At 52.0% G+C, this 14,380-nt stretch overlaps 1 protein-coding gene across 1 annotated transcript in view; it reads left to right on the top strand.

Moving 5' to 3' along the window:
- The first annotated feature begins 11,669 nt into the window (after positions 1 to 11,669).
- KCNB1 (potassium voltage-gated channel subfamily B member 1) overlaps positions 11,670 to 14,380 on the top strand; it is a 104,037-nt gene continuing 101,326 nt past the window's right edge. The window contains exons 1-2 of the mRNA XM_023626723.2: positions 11,670 to 11,812; positions 12,998 to 13,730. Coding sequence (XP_023482491.1) covers positions 13,164 to 13,730 — 567 coding nt within the window. The 5' untranslated portion in view covers positions 11,670 to 11,812; positions 12,998 to 13,163. The remainder of the gene's footprint in view (positions 11,813 to 12,997; positions 13,731 to 14,380) is intronic.

Here is a 14,380-nt window from a genome sequence, read left to right as displayed (position 1 = left end):
CAGAAAGGTCTCTTCAGAATTCACTGGACATTCTCTATCCTTCCCCACAATGTATGCATTTGTTTTAATATAGAAAAGAAGGGGTGAAATAAGTTAAATTAGCTTTGGGAAAAATTTAAAAAGGGAAAATTATTTTTTCTCTCAAATCTTTGAGTAAGGGGGCCAGCCCTGTGGCCAAGTGGTGGAGCTCGCGTGCTCCGATTCAGCGGCCCAGGGTTTCGGCAGTTCAGATATTGGGCATGGACCTAGCACCGCTTGTCAGGCCATGCTGAGACCGTGTCCCACATAGCACAGCCAGAAGGGTCCACAAGTAGAATATGCAACTGTGTACTGGGGGGCTTTGGGGAGAAGAAGAAGAAAAAAAAAAAAGAAGATTGGCAATAGTTGTTAGCTCAGGTGCCAGTCTTTAAAAAAAAGAAAAGAAAAGAATATAACAAGTTAAAAAAGAAATCTTTGAGTAAAAATAACGTGCAGAGGCAAACGTCCCCCACAGCTGCTTCCTCATCTGCAAGGGGGTCATGGAAGTGCGTTCGGTGGGATTGGGTTTGCCTGTGAGTGACAGACATCTCAGAGGAACACTGCAACATTTTGCACATTAAAACGTTGCATCACACACACACACCAGCCCTGTCTTTCTCATGCAGGTACAGGAGACCAGAGGTGGTATGGCATCTCCACAATCACCAAGCCCCTTCCTTCTGTCCCTCCAGCATCTGTAACTGGTGGTTTCCACCTCAGGGTCCAGTATGGCTGCTTTTGCTCCAGCCATTTGGTTCACATTCCAGCTATTAGAAAGCAAGGAGGAGCCAAGAAGAGAAAAATCTCCTGCTTCCATCCCATTTGTCAGAACTTAGTTATATAACGCTCCTTGCTGCCTAGGAAGCTGGGAAATGTAGTCTTTCTCTCCAGGAGACAAATATGTGCCCCCAGAGGGGACCATACCCCAGCTAGAGAAGTGTTGCGTTATCCTCTCCTGTTTACCAGTCATCATCTGAGCCACATACAGGGCCAGAGAGGCAACGCTTGGTCTCCTTGAGCCACTGACTTTATATCAGGGGTCTGCAGCTTCAGCATTTCAGCCATTGATACCTCTGTACCTTTGAAGTCGAAAGAAAGACTCCAGGTAAGGACATTAAGAAATACATGTGTTGTTTACTTCCACCATCAATCTATGAAAGGAGCTTTAATACCCCTAAAGCAGAAAGGTCGGTTCCATATCAGAATTAATACAACCATTCACTCAAAAATTGATATTGAATAGCACAAAAGTGGGAACCATGCAAATGCCCATCAACTGACGAATGGATAAACAAAACGTGGTACAGCATGTTCATACGATGGAATGCTATTTGTCAATGAAAGGGATGGAGTACTGATGCTACAAGATGGATGAAGCTTGAAAACGTTATGCTAAGTGAAAGAAGTCAGTCACCAAAGCCACAAGTTGCATGACTCCATTTATGTGAAATGTCCAGGATGACCAATCGACAGAGATGGAAGGTAGGTTGGTGGTTGCCAGGGGTTGGGCTGGGGCTGGGGAGCAATGGGGATGGGGTTTCTTTTGGGGGTGATGAAATGTTCTAAAAATGATGGTGGTGATGGTTGCACCACACTGAATTTACTAAAAACCATTGACTTGTACACTTTAAATGAGTGAATTTTATGGTGTGTTATTTATATCTCAATAAAATTGATGTGTATATTTTTAAAAGTAAATATTTTGAGCACCTGGCATGTCCCAGGTATCGTTCTAGGCAATGAGGACCCAGCAGTGAGTAAAACAGACCAAAAAAAAAAATGCCTGTCGTCATGGAGCCACATTCTCATGGGGGAGACAGCAATAGACTAGGTAAATGGGTAAAATAAAAAGTCTGGCAGATGATAAGTGCTATAGAGAAGAATAAAGGAGGGAAAGGGGACAGGGAAGTGCTATTTTAAGTAGGGTGAGCCAGGCAGTGCTCTCCAAGGTGACCTTCGAACAGAGACCAGAAGGAAGCCAGAGGAGCAAACCATGCGAGGATCCAAGGGAAGAATGTTCCAGAAAGATGCAGCAGCAAATGCAGAGGCCCTAAAGGGGCAAAGGGCTCAGTGTGTTGGAGACACAGGAACATGCCAGGGAGGCTGGGCAGGTGAAAGCTGGCAGGAGACGCTCCTGGAGCACACCTGGCAGCCACGGCCAGGAGTCTGGTCTTTATTCTAAAGGTGCCCCTCGATGCCATTAGAGAGTTTAAGCAGGACAGTCAGCAATAGCCTTCCTTTAAATAGAATCAATTTAGCTTTAGAAAAATCTTGTCCCATCATCCTTATTTTTCTCGTTCCACAGTGGACCAGTGAAAACTCAAGCTCCTTTAGTGCACTGGTGTTGGGGAATCGTGGCCATTTAAGACATGAGCCAAGGCACGTGTCTGCGGGAAAGAGGGGGATGGATGGGGAGAGTCGGCAGCGTGATACCCTCTCGCCCTGGGACCTCCCCTTGGACCTCAGAGAGGCCTGAGTGGCCTGGGAGAGACCAGGCAGACGGACCCCCATTATGCAAACCTATGAAAGTGGCCCTTGGGGCATCTGGATCCTTGCAAGGATCAGGGTCTCTGGGTGACACTATTTCAGGTGTTCTGAGGGCTGACCACTGTGGGAGAAATGCTGGTTGCTGGCCAAGAGCCAAACCCCAGCCTCCTTGCTGGAAGAACCCTGGTTTCCTTCAGATATCAGGGAGCCGTATGCTCAGAGAAAATGGGCCCAATCTCCAAATCAAGACCTGAGGGCTAGCCCAATGTAGGTGTCAGTCCTCTCTAGCCAGCAGTTGGGCTAGTGGTTGTCATATGACCCAGTACAGGACAATGAGATGGTCAGGGAAATCTGTGGGGAGCTTCAGAAATATGAGAGAAGTTCCTCCTTCCTCCGTCTCTTGGAGCTGTCATGTGAGAACATGGCCATGGCAGCCATATTGTGATCATGAGGACAAGAGAATCTCAGAGAAACCCACCAAGAACACTGAGACCTCTGAGCTGCTTCTGTGACACACCCTGGCATCGCCTACTTTGAGATTTTGTGTTAAATGAGATAATAAATGTCATTACTGTTTGGACTCTACTTAGAAGCCATATACCACAGTGGCTAAGGCTCTGCCTCAGTCTCAATCTCTGCTGAGCTACTTGATACCAGGGTGATCTGGGGCATCCCTCTGTGGCCCAGCTTCTTCATTTGTAAAGTAGGGTTAATGGATAATAATAACATCTCCCTCATAGGGTTTTTGTGAGCATTAAATGAGTTAATACTTTCATTCACAACCAATGGAAGAGATGGAAGAATGCATACCGAGTGAGCTTCATCATAGAGTTTCCTGGAGGAAGGAGAAACTAGCCCAGACCATGAGGAGGCAGAGAAAGGGACACTGGACCTGGGCATTGAATGGCGGGAAGGAGTCCATCATGCAGGAAAAATGATGGCTGGAGTTGGAGAAGCGGTCCAAGCAGCGCAAGCAGCATGAACAAAGGCCCTGTGTCAGCTACCTGTTGCTGTGTAACAAACAACCCCCAAATGTGGTGGTTTGAAATGCAATTGTATTATTTCTCACAGCTTTGTGGGTGGGCAGGGGCTCAGCTGGATGGTTCTTCTGCTCGTCTTCCTTGGGGCTCTCGTGTGGTGCAGTCAGATGTCAGGTAGGGCTGCAACATTGAAGATGGTGCCTTGGCAGGGATGACTGACAGGCTGTGCTTGGCTGGGACATGGGGACAGCTGAGCCGCTCTCTCTCCATGTAACTTCAGGGCTTTAGAGCCTCCACGTGGCACCTCCACATCTTATCTCCTGCAGGGTGGCAGGGCTGTCTGCATGTGGCTCAGGGCTCCCAAAAGTGCAGAAGCGGACACTGCCCACCCTCTAGAGGCTTGGGCCTGGAATTGGCATCACTCCTGCCACCTTCTGCTGATAAATGTGAGTCGCAAGGTGCAGCTCAGAGTCAGGGCGGAAGGGGACTGTGCCAGGACGTGAAGACCAGGGAGGGGGTTCACTGGGGGCCATCTTTGGGAACCAGCTACCATTGGGCCAGAGGTTGGAAAGTCTTTCCCTGAAATGTAGGGATTTTCTGGTGGGTGATGAGGCAGAAAAGCAGACAGGGGAAAGGTCAGACCCATGTTTCCATGCCCAGCAATCTGCAAGCTCGTGGGGGAGGAGATGCACCCCTCTTTCTGGAAAAGAGGGAACACTCAGAATTCTGGCAACTCTCTTTGAAACCCAGAAATGCCATCAGTTGTCTGTCTCCCCAGAGGCGGGTGGTGGGCAGGGACTTCAAAGCGCATCGAGGACCAGCTCCCAGCAAGCCCTGTGCCAGAGGGGCCGGCACTCTCCCTCGAAGGAGGGCGCTTGGCAGGTGTTGTCCTGTTTGGAGGCTCAGAGGCCACAGCAGAAACTGAGACCTCAGGAGCCTCTAAAACAGCCTTTTACGTCCTGAAGATAAAACTCAAGTCAGCTGCTCCCTTGCTTGAAACCCTTCAATGCCTTCGACATAAAATCCAAACACCTCCCCACAGCCGTCGCCTACAGGATTTTCTCTTCCCCTGTTTTCTCTCCTCCCCACAGCCCTCGCCTACAGGATTTTCTCTCTTCCCCTGTTTTCTCTCCTCTTCTTGGCCTGCTTTTGCCCTCACATGCTCTGCCCTGGCCACACCTGCCATCTTCCATCTCCTTCAACCCTCACTCCGGCCCCAGGGCCTTTGCACCTGCTCTCCCTTTAGCTTGGAAAGTTCTTCCCCACACCCTTTTATGGCTTGCCGATTACTCTGGTTTAACACTCACCTGTGTGATCTCTGTCTCAGGGAGTTCTTGATCTGAAGTTGCTGCCCCTCCTCCCCATTAGTCTTGCTCATGCTTTTGCTTATTTCCTTCACGATTATTGATATTAGATTATTCCTAAATGTCTCTGCTTACTTCTCCCATTTGAGTGTGAGCTCCAGGAGGGTGCGTTGGCATCACCACTCCTGCATCCCCAGCATGCAACCCCAGCTTGGCACCTAGTGGGTGCTCAGGAAGGATGTGTGAAGTGACCAAATGGCCTTTTCCTCATCTCGGGAGAGTCTGTCCTTTACCTGAACAGTGAGAGTAGTGAAGGATTATAAGCGGGGGAGTGACATGGTCAGACTTGTGCCTTGAACAGGCTACCCTGGCAGCTGGGGAGGTGAGATTAGAGGAAGGATAAAACTGAGGGAGGGAGGCCAGAGAGGAGGCAGACGAGATCAGGAAGGGGTGGACACGGCCGATGGAGGGGAGGTGGGAGAGACATCAGTCCCCAAAAGGCAGGAGAGCTGGATTACAATGAAATGTTAGGGGAATTGGTTAATTAGCTCTTGATCTCTGTGGCTTTGATTCCCTCCTTTTGCTGACTCGCGCTTTTCTGTTACATCTTGGAGTCCCAGGCTCCTCGGGGCGGGGGGGGGGTGGGGGGGTGGGTGGGGAAGACCTTAGTTTGCCTCTAATTGCTCTGCTGGAAGCCTGTGCCTGCGTCCACCCTCGCTCTGCATTTCATCGTTGCTTGACCGATCCTGGGAGTCAATGGCTTTGGCAAAGTTCAGGCCACAAAAGGGCTGACTGGACCACACGCAGGCTTAAGTGTCTCCCTCTGTGGGGACCCTCTGGTGACACCCGCATTTCCTCCCAGGGAGGGAGCCCAAGACACCATGCCAGGGCTTAGCACAGAGCATTACATGTAGTAAACACTCCAAAATGTTAGTCACAGATGGGTAGGGGTGGCCAAATAGTGAGTAGCTTGATGAGGGGGTGAGTGGGTGGGTGGATGGGTGGATGGATAGGTGAGTGGGTAGGTGAGTGGTGGATAAATGCATGAATATTTGAGCTGGATGAGTGACTGGCGGGGGGGATGGATGGATAGGTGGAAGAGTGATTAGTTGGGTAAGTGACTGGGGATATGGGTGGATAGATGAGTGGGTGAGTGGGTAGATAGATGGGTGAGTGGAAAGACAGATGGTGTATGCACGGGTGGATGGATGGATAAATGGGTAGGTGGATAAATGAGTGGGTGGAAAGATGGATAGTGGGTAGAAAGTGTGAATGAATAGAAAGAAAGATGAATGAGTGAGTGGGTGAGTGCATGGATGGACAGGGGAGTGGGTAAACCCGTGAGTGTTTAGTTGGATGGTTTGGTGGCTCAGTATATGGGTGGATGAGTGGACGGTTGGGTTGATGGGTAGGTGATGGGCAAAAGATGGATAGAGGAACGGATAAATGTTTCGGTTGGTCAGAAAACCAGGAACCTGAGCCCAGAAACCCAGGGCTTAATGAAGCCCATCAGGCTAGCATAGGACAGGCAGTAGAATCAGACATCTGGTCACTCAAGGATCATCCAACAGTTCATAGGTCTTGTTTATATTAGAGTAGTCAACCTAAGGATGAGAGACCTGAAAGAATTTTGAATGAGGCCAGACACATGCAAAGCATTTAGTACTGCGTCTGGTATACGGTAACTGCTCAGTCGACGTTAGCTGCTGTTATCGCGGCTGTTAGTATGGCCACTACTGTTGTATTAATGAGTACTTCCGAGTGCAAGGTAGGGTGCTCAGTCCTCGTATGCATGATCTCATTATTTCCCCCAGCGACTCTGGGAGGTAGATTCTATCATTAACCCTGTTTTACTCATGATCGTGATTATTATTATTGGGTGTGACAAAAAAGGAATGGGTGAGAAGAATGGAATCCAAGCTGATGGAAAAATCCCTGGGTTCGGAGGGAGCTGGAGGTTTGTCCGGGCGAGACCAGGGCAAAGAGCAGTTGTCCTGAATGACATCCACTCAGAGATCTGATGATTTCCCTTGAGCCTTCCGGGACCCCTGTAACCACCCTCGTAAAGCAATTATTCCTCCCCAGGGGTCCGTGGGAGAGAGGGGGAGGGGAGTAATTGGTCTCGCTCAGTGCCCAGAAGTGCCGAGAAACCCGAGCAGGACACTCAGTGGGATTATAAATAAATGATGGCTGGTATTATGGATTCCAAGAAAAAAATCTGACTTCCAATGGACCCGTCTCTTGCCAGCACAGTGTAGAGGGGACTCAGCTGTGCTTACATGGATGAATTGGTCCAACTTGACCTCACTCAGCCTCAGGGAAAAATCTCAACACCTCTCACCGGGAAGTTTGCCGAGGGGCACTGAGCAGAAGACATTTAGAGAGAGCACTGGCCTGGGAGTCAGGTGACCTGGCCCACTCACTGGTTAACCATTGGGATGCTGTTCCCCTCGATGAGCTTTCTCATTTTCCCGTCTGTAAAATGAGGTGGTTATACTTGAGTTCTTATTGCAGGGCCCCTTCTCTATAGGACATTCTGAATTTTATTACTCTTTTTGTCCTGTTTCCTATAAGTACATTTTCTTTTTGCCCTGTTTCTTTTAAGTGCATTATAAGGAAAGGGTAAACTTCTTATTAGTGGAGAGAGAATTGTATCATTTGGGATTTTTGGGGACATAAATGATAAAATCACAGTTCAGTCTGGCTGGATAAACAAGGGTATTTACTAGCTCACATAACTGGAAAATCCAGGGGTACTGCCTTCAGGCATGGCTGGATCCAGGAGCTCTGATGACTTTGTCAGGACTTAGTATCTCAATCTCTGGGCTCTACTTTCCCCTGTATTGGCTTTATTTCTAGGTAGTCTCTCTTATGATGGCAGAAAATTCTGAGAAATGAAGGCCAGATGCTTTCAAATAATGTATAGTCTTTTCATTCAGAAAATAAAAATTCTAAAACAGGCACTGTGCAGAGTCTGGGGAAATTGAGAGAAGCAAGACAACCTCTTTGGACTTTCTTGGCCTTTGTATGCAAGGAGCACAGACTTAAATTTATGCCAAGATCAGACAAGTGACATAAACGAGAACAGTGGCTTGAGTGAGGGACATTAGGGAGAAGTGGAGACTAGAATAAAGTAGAGAGCACATCTTGCCTAAAGAGGGCAGCCGGGACTCGAGGGCAGCCACTACTCTGTGCCAGCCGTAACTGCCGTGTTACACAGGAATATGGGCCCAGTGTTAAGCATCTCCTGTAACTTTCCAAGAGAAGCCAGAAAACTAGATTTTTATGTAAACTCTTTTGATGTTTAAATATTAACTCAAATTAAAAAAAAATACTGTAATAGCCAAACAACACAAGTCCACAGATTATCGGCTCACGACCTTTGCCATTTGGCATAAGGGATTGCCCAGAGGGCTGGAACACCGCCTACATCCTAGGCATTTCTTTTGAAAAGATATACACAAATATCAGTTTATCTGACTCGAGACTGTGAATGACCTCAGGGGGTATTCGTGCACACCTGCCCCACCCTCATAACAGGACTGAATGGCCCTGACGTCAGAGATGTGTCTAACTCATAAGTTTCTTATATGCCTTCATAGAAGAGGATTTATTTATTCATTCAACAAATCTTTATTGAGCAGTCACTCTGTGTCTGGCATTGTGCTGGGTACCATGGGAACAGTGTGGCAGACACTGTTAGCTGCCTACCCACCTCAGTCTCCACTTCTTCCTTGTTAAACTTCAATTTTGTAAGGTCAGTAACGAACCAGCCATATGGGGTGAACCCTGTTCCCTTCGCCAGTGATTGGTCTAAGAGTGGCCGTGTGACCCGTGGTAGGGAATTTGGCAGTGGGTGGGGAGATTATGAAAAAAAGAGCGAAGCATGAGAGGAGGATTATTTTTGGCCACCTTGGCCATCTCCTTTTTCTGCCTTTGAATATGGTTTTTTGGAAACTGATGTCTAGAGTGGAGGCAGCTATTTTGTGACTATGAGGCAACAAGCCTGGGACAAAGAGCCAATGCAATGAAGAAGGCCGAGCAAAAGGATGGAAGAAATCTGGGTCCTTAATAACATCGCTGAGCTGCTAAATCAACTCTCATATGACCCTCCTCCTGATTTTTTATCTGAGGTGACTAAATATCCTTATTCTGTAAGCACGTTAGTTAAGTATTCTGTTACCTGAGATGAGCAAGACCTCAAGCTCCTCCCCGTGGGTAACCCACAATTTATCAGATAATGGGAGCTACCAATGAGTAAGTGCTTTCTATAAATTCCTCATGATAACCCTATAAAGCAGATACTCTCTGTTCCCATCCCCATTTTACAGAGAGAAATTGAAACCCAGGAAGGTTAGACCCACTTGCCCAAGGTCACTCTGCAAGTGAGTATTGGCACCAGTCATTCTGACTCTAGAACGTGCTCTCTGAGCCACTGGGCGACACTGCCTTCCCGAATACGTTTGCACTGAATCCGTGTTGAGTGAATGAATGGACAAGTAGTAGCAAGAGAGCTGTGTGCTGAAAAGCGACAGAGCTGTTCCCACTGTCCAAGATCCAGGAGTAGCCGGATGTTCTTTAGTTGAGCCTGGAGCTAGACTTTGCAGGAATCAGAGCCTCAGAGGGAAGACTCTGAATGACGTGGACTATCCGGCACTGGCCGTGAGATCGTCCAGCCATCCCCCCCACTGTGACCCCAGTGTCAGCCCTATGACCTCCGGTCTGGACAACTGCAGAAGCCTCATCATGGGTCTTCCTGCTGCCACCCTTTGTCCCCAACTCTCCGTCATGCACACAGCCGTTGGAGGGATCACTTCAAAACATGTACCAGCACATGGGACTTCTCTGCTTAAAGCTACCGTGGCTTCCCATCACGGTTGGAAAAAGTCACACTTGTTCCTTAACCCTGAGTATGAAATCCCAGCAAGGCCCCTCATGGCTTGGTCCTGTCTGCCTTGCTACCTTCCCTTATTAGGGTTTTCCTCTTTTCGTTTGCACCGTAGGGCTTTTGCTCTTTCCGTTTCCCCTGCCTGTACCTCCTTCCTGCGAACTTCACACGTCTGTCTTCTCCCTGCCCGCAGGTTCCCAGCTTAGACATCTCACCTCCCCCAGGAAGCCTTGCCTGCCTGACCATCCTGTCTGAAGTGGCTGCTGCCTCTCTCAGGCATGCTCCATCCCTCTCTCTTGTTTACTTTTCTTCATGGCGTTTGTCATAATCCGAATGATCTGGTTTATTTATTTACTTGTTTATTAACTGTATCCCCCACCAGACTATAAGGCCATGAGCACAGGGCCTGCCTGTTTTATCCTCACTGTTTCTCCAATGTCTTGAGTAGTGCCTGGCACATATTATTGGTTGAGAATTGAGCATTTTGAGACCGGGAAATACCTTCACTTTCTAGTAAATTAATCTAGGGTTTCTCAACCTTGGCACTATTGACATTCAGGGCTGGAGAATTCTCTATTGAGGGCTCTGTCCTGTGCTTTGGAGGATGCTTAGCCGCATCCCTGGCCTCTTCCCATGAGATGACGGCACCTTGGACAAGGGTCATGGTGATGGAGGTGATGAGAAGTGAACAGGTTAAATATATATAATAATATCATGTGCAACTCAAAGGAAATGAATCCCTTAATTTTAGAAATGAAGAAGGGAGCTAGAGAGGGGAAGACCTTGCCTTGGGGCCCTGTGGCTTGTTCACAGCGTTTCTCCTGCAGAGCGGGGGCTCCCTGTGCATCCCCAGCACCTGTTTACCTATCACGCAGCAAACATGTGTCTGAAAGAATAAATGAGTAACCGTGGGGCCCAATATGGCATCCTTAGGGAAGCCTGCTCATTCTCCGGGTAAGCCCTTTAAAGGGTTCTATATTCATTGCTGGGGATTATGTGACGGATTCTGTCTCCCCCACTGGACAGGGAGCTCCAGGAGAAGACAGGAGCTTTAGTTCCTTCACTGAGCCTGGCACAAGGCCTGGCACACAGGAAGCTTTCCATAACCAGCTGTCCAAGGTAACGTGAATGAATGAATGAATGAATCACCAGGCTATACAAACCAGCTCACCTCACCCTTTCTTCCCCTCACCTTGTGTTTTTCCTCTTAGCAGTTGTCACCAGCTGCCACTTTGCCTATTTATTTGTTGATGTATTCACTGTCCACCTTCCTCCACTAGAATCCAGAATTCCATTCTCAAATTAGATTTTAGAATCTAGAATGGAAGCTCCTGAAAGCAAGGGCTGTTTAAAATTGCAGCCTGCCCCCGCCCCCACCCCGCCTCTATCCTTCTTCTCTGCTTCATTATCCCCACAGCGCTTATCACCGTCCGACATATTCTTTGACTTTCTTGGTTTGGGTCTGTCTCTAGCCGGCTCCACGAGGCCAGACGTTTATGTTTGGTTTACAGCTGTATCTCAGAGGCTTATCCTAGTGCCCTGCGCACAGTAGGCGCTCAACTCACGTTGTTGACCGGACCAAGGAAGGCGAGATTGCAAGGCAGTCAAGGGAGGGAGCCCAGGTGGGAAGGGGCGGACGGCCGGGCGCATCTCCTTCGCCCAGACCCCCAGCCCGCCCCCAGCCTCACGAGCAGGCTGCGCCGGGCAGGCAGGAGTTAAGCGGCGCGCGCGCTTCCGACCCGCAGGTGGCGCCGTCCCGCCTCGGTGCCCGACTCCGGGCGCTCCGAAGTGCGGGACAGAATCGCAGCGAGCGCGGAGCTGAAGCTCAGTCCCGACTTGTTGATCTCGCTCAAGCAGCCGCCGCCGCCGCCGCGGGAGCAGGAGGAGGAGGAGGTGGAGCGGGAGGAGCCGCCCGATCGCTGTCCTGCCACCCGCTCCCCCGGCGCCCGCCCGCGCCCCTAGCCTCGGAGAGCGCGCCCCGGCCCCGCGGCGCCTGCAGCCCCGGCGCGTCGCCTGCCCGGCCGGCGTAGGCCGGGCCCAGCCCGGCCCCGGGTCCGCCGCTGCCCGCGGGCGGGGGCGCCCGGGCGGCCGCGGCGATGCGCGGTCCCTGGCCCCGGGAGGCGGCCGCCCTGGGGGTGAGTGTTGCGGCGCGCGGCTCGCGGCGGGTGCGCAGGGGAACACGAGCAGGGGACTCGCCTGCTGCAGCTCGGCCTGTTGGTCTACCCGGGCTCCGCGGATCCAGGCTTGGGGGGCGGGCAAGGGCTGGGGCCTGGAGAGGCGCGCGATCTCCATTCCGGGGCGAGGGGAGAGGGCGTGAGCTTCATTTGCCGAGGGGCTCAGAGGAGCCCCCGAAATCACCAGTGCGCGGCGGGAGGAGGGCGCATTTTGAAAAGGCCAGAAAATTCAGCTCGTTTCCCCGCCTCCCACCTCCCCCACCCCTTCCCTTCCAAGCCCCGGGAAAGGCGCAGAACCCGGAGTTATAAAAAGCCATCGCAGGAGAGGAGCGAGGAGGAGGAGGACGAGGAGGAGGAGAAGGGAGGAGAAGGGGGCGGGGAAGGAGCGAGGGGAGGACGGAGCAGGTGGATCCCCAGGGCTCTGCACGCCCCTCCTGCGCTGGGGTAGGGGGCGCAGAGGGAGGGGCGGGACCCCGCGCAGAGCTTGACTTTGCGTCTTCAGGGCACAGCTCGTCGCCAGAGCGACCTCAAAGATGTTCCCGTGGCTTGGGGAGAAGGGTCGCTCCGGGACAGCGGGGCTGTAGTGACCACCTCGTCTAATGTGACCTCTGACAAGTGGCCTCCTGAAACCCCCAAGAATTCCCCCCAAATCTTTTAAGATTTAGAAAAAGCAAACCCGCTGCCGCCCCCCCTCCCCCCAGCTCTCAAACCCTAATTATCTCAGAGCGGGGGAAGGAAAAGATAAGAAGTCTCAAAAAAAAAAAAAAAGTTTCTCGTGCAGCGCCCCTTTCTTCCCATTGCGGGGCCAGGTTAGGGACTCGACCCAGAGAGCAGCGAGTTTCAGCACTCGAGGGGGCGGACAGCTCCCTGGGCGGTGGGTCGGGTCGGGGCCGCAGGAGCCCGGGTGGGGCCTCCCGGGCCCCCGGGGAGCCTCTTGGGGGCTATCTCCCCGCCCGGAAGGGCGGCCCCTCCCTCCAAACACCGGGTAGGGCGGACTTCAGCACCTGCTGGAGGGACAGCACCCGGCCATTCTGCCCCCTGAGCCGCTTAAGCGCTGGGAAGGTCAAGGCGGGCTGGGGCCCCGGCGGAGAGGTGGGGAGGGGCCGCGCCCTGTTTGCTGACATGCGTCCGCTTTCTGCCTCGCAGCCGTCGGGATGGAGGTGAGAAGACGGCCGTGACGCGTGCCTGCGAGGCCCCCTGCACCCCCAGCAGCCCACAGCGCTCCCTGCCCCCCTCCCCCGCAGCAGCCGGCCTTGCCGTCCAGTGACAGCGGCCTGGGGGGGCAGGGGGGGCGGGGGCGGCCGGACCAGCGATGCCGGCGGGCATGACGAAGCATGGCTCCCGCTCCACCAGCTCGCTGCCGCCCGAGCCCATGGAGATCGTGCGCAGCAAGGCGTGCTCGCGGCGCGTCCGCCTCAACGTCGGGGGGCTGGCGCACGAGGTGCTCTGGCGCACCCTGGACCGCCTGCCCCGCACGCGGCTGGGCAAGCTCCGCGACTGCAACACGCACGACTCGCTGCTCGAGGTGTGCGACGACTACAGCCTCGACGACAACGAGTACTTCTTCGACCGCCATCCGGGCGCCTTCACCTCCATCCTCAACTTCTACCGCACAGGGCGGCTGCACATGATGGAGGAGATGTGCGCGCTCAGCTTCAGCCAAGAGCTGGACTACTGGGGCATCGACGAGATCTACCTGGAGTCCTGCTGCCAGGCCCGCTACCACCAAAAGAAGGAGCAGATGAACGAGGAGCTCAAGCGAGAGGCTGAGACCCTGCGGGAGCGGGAGGGCGAGGAGTTCGACAACACGTGCTGCGCCGAGAAGAGGAAAAAGCTCTGGGACCTGCTGGAGAAGCCCAATTCCTCTGTGGCTGCCAAGGTGAGTACAGCATCTGGGGGCTGCTGGGCTTGGGGCTCTGCCTGCGTCCCCACAGTGAGGACCACAGCTGGGGGACTCTGGTTTAGTTCCCAAATGTGGAGACCACAAAGGGAGAGGGGCTATGGCCAAGACCTCAGAGGTGAGGACCAGCTCCTTCAGACTGTTCCTAAGTGGCATTGGTCACCCCATCCTTTTATTATTCAATACTTTATACCCCAACTCTGTTGGAGAAAAGGATTTGCAGAGACATAAGAACCCACAGCAAGAGGATGAACACTACAATTAAGAAAGAGAGCAGAGAGGGACAGTAAAGCCTTGCTGGCACGGAGCAGAGTTGAGTTTGGTCTGTTTTACCTAATGCCCCCTTGTGAAGTCCCAGACCCAGGCTGGAGGGGTCGCCCTGCAATTTTGTTACTTATCCCTATATTTATAACCCCACTTTGCCCCAAGAAAGGAAAGAGAGCAGCTTACAGACATGCTTGGAGGACATCGAGATATAGGCAGTTGTAAGAAAGAAAAGTAAGAAAAATGAGGCAGAGGGGCTCTGGAGGGGTGGGCGTGGGTGTGCGTGACGCCTGCAGCTGGCCCTGGGTGCTTGTGGGCGAACAGTCACCCCTGGTTTGTTCTTTCTTTCTTTATTTGGTGAGTTT

This window comes from Equus caballus, chromosome 22 (assembly GCF_041296265.1).
Source record: "Equus caballus isolate H_3958 breed thoroughbred chromosome 22, TB-T2T, whole genome shotgun sequence".
NCBI classification, from domain to species: domain Eukaryota; kingdom Metazoa; phylum Chordata; class Mammalia; order Perissodactyla; family Equidae; genus Equus; species Equus caballus.
This window is presented reverse-complemented; position numbering and strand designations above follow the sequence as displayed.